The following is a 6,611-nucleotide window of genomic DNA, read 5'->3' as shown; positions in this document are numbered from 1 at the left end:
TATCAATCTTTACTTACGGACCATTCCAGAGCTCCTCTTCATGTCTGTGATCTCATCCGGGACTCCGAACAACATTCGGTTACCAAATCATATAACTCATATAACACTATATCGTCAACGAACGTTAAGCGTGCGGACCTTACGGGTTTGAGAACTATGTACACATGACCGAGAAACCTCTCTGACCAATAACCAATAGAGGAACCTGGATGCCCATATTGGCTCCTACATATTCTGCGAAGACCTTTATCGGTCAAATCTTATGATAACATACGTAATTCCCTTTGTCCATCGGTATGTTACTTGCCTGAGATTCGATCGTTGATATCTTCATACCTAGTTCAATCTCGTTACCGGCAAGTCTCTTTACTCGTTCCGTAATACATCATCTTGCAACTAACTCCTTAGTCACTTTTCTTGCAAGGCTTCTTATGATGTGTATTACCGAGAGGGCCTGGAGATACCTCTCTTGCACTCAGAGTGACAAATCCTAATCTCGATCTATGCCAACTCAACAAACACACCTTCAGAGATACCTATAGAGCATCTTTATGATCACCCAATTACGTTGTGATGTTATAGCACACAAGGTATTCGTCCAATATCCGGGAGTTGCGTAATCTCATAGTTTAAGGAATATGTATTTGTCATCAAGAAAGCAATAGCAATAAACTTCAATATGCTAAGCTAACGGATGGGTCTTGTCCATCACATCCTTCTCCTAATGATGTGATCATGTTATCAAATGACAACACATGTCTATGTTTAGGAAACCTTAACAATCTTTGATCAACGAGCTAGTCTAGTAGAGGCTTACTAGGGAAACGGTATTTGTTTATGTATTCACACATGTATTTAAGTTCCCGATCAATAAAATTCTAGCATGAATAATAAACCTTTATCATGAATAAGGAAATATAAAATAACAACTTTATTATTGCCTCTAGGGCATATTTCCTTCAGTTATCATGCTCATGGATCCTAGCAACATGGATGAGAAGGCAAAATAATATTGGGAGTTCGATCGTGGGGACATCCTGACTAAGATGTGTGGTGGTGGTGGTGGTGCCGATTGTGATGATGCAATTGCATGAGGTCCATGCTAGGATGGCTCTTGGTTCACCATGTGTTGGGGTTTTTTAGCGAACTTGTTAATTTGGTGCCTTTTAATAGAAACTATAGTTATGGTTTGATTGATTGGATGAAATTTATTTATGCCCTACTTCAATTATGATATGATGCATTTTAATTGTTTATGTTTGCTTTGAAATGTGATAATTTTGTTTCAATTGTTTGACCAAAGGTTGGAAGAATTAACAAACCAAAAATTTAGGGGATTATTGAACTATAGGGGTCTGCTAGCTCAGCAAAATTTTAATCTCTTAAAATTTTGACTTTATGTATAACCTAAAGATTTGAATTTTTAAAATAGGGAGAAGGTTTGAGGATTTTTTTGAGGAACTGCCAATGATGGCCTATGATTAAGAATAGATAATCTTAGAGGAGTAGGATTACAAAGCACAACCTATGGCCGCAGAAATGCATCACGCACTTAACAGAAATAGAGCTTACATTAGTCAGGCTTAGGGGAGGTTCATTTTCACAGTTAGCAGTAGCAAGTCTTGCTTAATCAGGTGTAGAACTCAAGGAGCTTGCACGAAAGTGTGCTCAAACACCTGCATATTCCCCTCTCTCCAAAGGTTCCAACAAGTGTAGATAGCTGAGGAAATGTGTTTGTCGTCCATGGGCAGGTGAAATCATTCCACCAAGATGAAATGGAGGTGGTCAGATCATCATTAGTAATGGGTCTGGGAAGCCACTTCAATCTGCCACCATCAGCCAAACCTCCTTGGCAAAGGAGCATTTGAGGATGAGATGTAGAGGAGTTTCTGCAACCTAGTCGCAGAGGTTGCACAACTGATTGTTGGCCAATCCCCTGGTGGAAAGATTGTCATTGGAGAGGATCTACTCCCTCCGTTCGGAATTACTTGTCACAAAAATGGATGTATCTACAACTAAAATACATCTAGATACATTCATTTCTTGGACGAGTAATTCCGAACGGAGGAAGTAGCCACGAACGGAAAGCTAAGTGAAGAAGTGCCATTTGTGCTCGACCTTATCTTTCCAGAGCTTGGAGAAGTTGCAAGTGGAGTACGAGCCAATGAAAGTGCAGAGTGAGCAGAGTAAACACCTGAGTTGGAATAATTCCACAAAACAACATCCTTTGAATCTGGTTGCAGCTGGACCTGCTGAATCAACTGCCAGAATTGGGTGAATTTACCCAGCTTAGAGGTGATTGTGAAGTGCCCGCTGGACCAAAATGTTCTTGCGAGTGCTTAAAGGTGGCAGGTGAGGAGCCATGAAGGCTGGAGGCATCTATCATGCTAGAATGAGGTCTTGTAGCCATTGCCTAGAGAATGGACGTTGCTGCTTGGAACAGAGTGATACCATCAGCGTCACTAGGGGTCTGAGAACCTACCCAAGGCCGGTCAACGTTCATCCACTCGTACTATTTCCAACAAAGACAGAGAGCATGATCGAAACGCAGATCCAAGACACCGAGGCCCCCCAAGTTCTTTGGACGGCAGACAGTTGCCCAATGGACTAAGGCCATGCCCTCCAGAAGCATCTGATTAGATGTCCATAAGAAATCGTGCCTTAACTTGTCGACTTTTTTGATGGTCCAAATGTCCAGCCTGAGCATGGAGATGATGTTGCTGGTGGTTTGTTTAGGAAAGACAACGTGGTTTCTGATATATGAAAATTGGAGAGGGAGCTCTCTCTTTTTTTTAAGAAAAATGACACCTTGAGATGAGGTATGAGGGAATAGCAGAGAGAACGAGTTAACAAGCTGAAGGCGAGCGTTGCTAGGAAGCAAATCCTTATTCCACGGCTGCAACCTCGAAGCGAGCTTGTCAAAGGTTCGTTGCAGATCAGCTCTGGTTATCTTTTTTTGAGGTGCAATGGCAGGCCAAGATATTGCAGGGAACTGCATCACCGGAATTGAAAATTTTCATAGTAGAGCCCACAGGTCAATCTGGTTTTTGAATTATCCGGTTTTAAAAATTAAGGGGCGTTTCATGTTTTTTGAGTTGAACGACCATTTTTATACTTTTGAAAAAGTCATGGGACGATAAGTTTAGCACTATGTTGACCTACTCTTCGAGTTGAGCAAGCTCAGTTTTGTACCCTCGATTTTTTGGATGTCGGCCCGTGAGATGATGCTGGCCCGAGAAGCAACAAACCTCCGCGCCACAAACTGCTCGCCGCCATGTGCTACAAACCACATCGCCGACAGCGACGTCGTCGTCGTCGTTCATGCCCCCGATAAACCTCTCTTCTCCTCACACTCGGTTCACTCCACTCCACTCGAAAACAACCGCGCCAGCCAGCCACACAGTCCCGAGCAGCCAGCCGGTCGCCTCACTCCTCGCTCGTGCGCATTGTCCGGCAAGCAACGCTCGCTACGCGCGGCGTGGGTCATGGCACTACTGCTGCTGCGCGGCTGCCTCGCGCCGGTCAACGCCACCGCCCCGGCGTTTCGGCGAGGGGAGACGACGAGCCTGGTTAGTTACCGCCGGCCGTCCCGGTTCGGCGCGGTCGTCGCCTCGGCCGCCGCGTCCTCGCCGTCCGGGGGCGACGGCGCGACCGCCGCGGTGGACGCGGTGCTGCGCGGCTCGGAGGGGTCCAAGGCCAACGCGCTCGACTACGGCGGGACCACCGGCGCCGTTGTCTCCGGCACCGCTAGGTCCACGACCATCGAGACCACCGTCGAGAGGGTAAGCACGCGGACGCGCATCTTATGCCTATCGTTTGCGTGGTATGGCGCCTGGGCTGATGCTGTTCCTCGCGCAGATCATCTTCGATTTCCGGTTCCTGGCTCTCCTCGCCGTCGCCGGATCGCTGGCGGGCTCCCTCCTCTGCTTCCTCAATGTAACTTCTCTCAGTCTCATCTCTGCAGTTCCTCACGATTCAGATAACCAGACATAATTACAGTACTTTTTGACTTTGTTATTAGTGAGTAACATCGTTCAGATGGATGTAATTAAGAATCTTGTATCGGTTGGTGATCAGGGATGTGTGTACATAAAAGAGGCGTACTGCGTCTACTGGACGAGCTGCGCCAAAGGTGTACATACAGGGCAGATGGTCCTCAAGGTCGTCGAGGCCATTGGTAACTGAAATATTCTCTGTCGAATTGATACACATGATGACTGGATTTACACCAACTGCTACTGACACTGTAAATTTTTTCACTTTGCTGTTGCAGATGTGTATCTTGCTGGAACTGTCATGCTGATCTTCGGGATGGGCCTCTACGGGCTGTTCATCAGCAACGCGTCCAACGATTTACCCTCCGGATCCGACCGGGCTCTGCAGGGATCGTCGCTGTTTGGGATGTTCGCTCTCAAGGTGATACCGATCCCAGTCAAAGCATTCAACAAGTTTTGTTAGTACAAATTCAGATTCAGAAACCTGAACTTTGTTCGTCTCGTGCCGTCGTTGTTGCAGGAGAGGCCGAAGTGGATGAAGATCACGTCGCTGGACGAGCTCAAGACGAAGGTGGGGCACGTCATCGTGATGATCCTGCTGGTGAAGATGTTCGAGCGGAGCAAGATGGTGAAGATCACCACGGGGCTGGACCTCCTCAGCTACTCGGTCTGCATCTTCCTCTCCTCGGCCTCCCTCTACATCCTGCACAACCTCCACCGGCCCGAGCACGAGGAGTCGGTCATGCCCCACTTGTAGCTGAACCGTGCCACTCGCTCAGAGGCCATGGCCTCGTGATGTACATGTACATGTAGGTTGATATCTGATCGATCGATGCATCGACCCCGACGTGCTAAGAAGAGAACGAATCGATTCGCGGTTGGGGATCGGCGCTCGAGCACGAGGAACATGTGTACTGTAACAGTGTAGGAAGGAAGAACTTGATCAAAACATTCATATAAAAAACACGAAGTCTCTGGAGTTTGAAGTTTGTGCCGAATTGCTGACATTTGTGTGCCAGTTATTAGTAGCTACTCTAAAAACAACAAAGTTTTTGCTGCCAAGTGCAACTAGGCCAGGCCTCGGTCACGGCACTGAACCGAAGGGATTATGATCAGCCTTGGACAGCCTCGGCGGGTGGTCCGGCGAGGTCTCCAGCACCATGGCAGCGTCATCCACGAAGCAGTACACGCGGCCTGCGAACGACAAGACTGGTCCGAGTATCGGGTCCTCCCACTCCACCTCTGCCCAGCGCTCGTCGCCGGGTCTCGCGACGCCCAGCAGCCCGTGCAAATTGATCACGATCGCGGAATCGTAGGTCAGCTCCACGCCGAAGTGGACCTCGTGGGGCCATCTCGGGAAAACATCGGCCCGCCAGAAGCCGGACAGCAGCGCGGTCACCGGCGGCAGGTCTGCGCGGGCGCCGGTGACCGGGTTCACCACGAACACGGCGTCGGTCTTCTTGTTGAGCAGGACGAGGAGGCCCTGGGACGTGCGCGCGAGGTGCGTGCGGCCGTCCCGGCCGTTCAGCCCCCGGATCGTCATCCGGATGTGCTCGCCGGTGGCGTCGTTCTTGAAGCGGCTGTACCGGTAGCGAAGGCCGCGGCTCACAACGTCCTGGAGCATGGTCCAGCACCGCGGGTGGAACCGTGGGTCGAGGGCGTCGGCCTGCGGGTCCGCCGTGCAACGCCGCCACGCTTTGCACGACGCGCGGAAGCGGACGTAGTCGGCGACGTCGCGGGAGAGCACGCGGTCCGCGATCAGCCACGCCGGCCCGGACCCCAGGCTCGCCCAGTCCCGCCTGCGCGCGGCCAGAAAATGGACGAAGCATCGAGTCAGGCTGGCGCGACAGACGATAAGCTTTTGGATAAAGAATGAAACGGAAAGGCAAATGCAGATCATACCATTCGCTGGCGGGGGCATGCACCGTCGACTCTGCGGCGGCGGATGATCCATCGCCGACGCGGGCGCGCTTCGTTCGGCGCCGGCGATGGCTTTTCGGCACCTTGCTCGCGGGGGTGCTTGATGGTGTGGAATTGGATGCCATGTCCGGCCGTGTCGCCGGACCTAGCCTGATGCGGGAGTGCGGGGCTGAGATCCAGTATATATTGAGCCGTAGTGTTTGAAGTTTGAACAGTTTATGCGCCCACAGCGCGCGATAGATGGTAGCGAATCTTCTGCAGTTATACTGTTTCTACCAATGATCGCTCACATTGCGGTCGCCGCTGGATTATAGCCGCCCGCTATGTTGCCAGTAGCGCACTTTCCGTTTTTCTCACACCAAATGCTAATGTGCAAACATCAGCACACAACGACTCCCGCGGGACGCGGCGGCAACCATCAGATTTTTGCACGAATCTCCACACACGATGATTGCTGACTCAGCTTGGAGCAATCGTTCGCTCCTTTTCGATTCCGCGCGAACTTGGCTTTGGAGCCATGGGGACATATCGTCATCTTTGCTCCTTCCAGTCTCCTAGATCCACCATTTCAATGGGCTCTACTTCCATTCAATGTCTTCGGAGACTTCAAATTGCCGCAAGGGAGTAATGGCGGAGGGGCGTCGCAGCTGGAGATTGTGGGAGGAAAGGAGTAGGATGCTGGAGCTGGTCAAGGGA

General features: G+C 50.2%; 2 protein-coding genes across 2 annotated transcripts; one reads left to right on the top strand and one right to left on the bottom strand.

Moving 5' to 3' along the window:
• The first annotated feature begins 3,367 nt into the window (after window positions 1–3,367).
• On the top strand, window positions 3,368–4,984 carry LOC119362678. The gene is made up of 5 exons (XM_037627920.1): window positions 3,368–3,782; window positions 3,859–3,936; window positions 4,078–4,177; window positions 4,274–4,416; window positions 4,516–4,984. The coding sequence occupies exons 1-5, from the start codon at window positions 3,486–3,488 to the stop codon at window positions 4,750–4,752; spliced, it is 855 nt and encodes a 284-aa protein (XP_037483817.1). The 5' UTR covers window positions 3,368–3,485; the 3' UTR covers window positions 4,753–4,984.
• On the bottom strand, window positions 4,926–6,048 carry LOC119362677. The gene is made up of 2 exons (XM_037627918.1): window positions 5,898–6,048; window positions 4,926–5,794 (listed from the first exon to the last, which is right to left on the bottom strand). Exons 1-2 carry the CDS (start codon window positions 6,038–6,040, stop codon window positions 5,080–5,082), a joined length of 858 nt encoding a protein of 285 aa, XP_037483815.1. The 5' UTR covers window positions 6,041–6,048; the 3' UTR covers window positions 4,926–5,079.
• Between the last annotated feature and the right edge of the window lie 563 nt (window positions 6,049–6,611).

Source organism: Triticum dicoccoides, chromosome 2B (assembly GCF_002162155.2).
Source record: "Triticum dicoccoides isolate Atlit2015 ecotype Zavitan chromosome 2B, WEW_v2.0, whole genome shotgun sequence".
Taxonomy (NCBI): Eukaryota; Viridiplantae; Streptophyta; class Magnoliopsida; order Poales; family Poaceae; genus Triticum; species Triticum dicoccoides.
The sequence above is the reverse complement of the archived record's forward strand: the minus strand, read 5'-3'. Positions and strand labels throughout refer to the sequence as shown.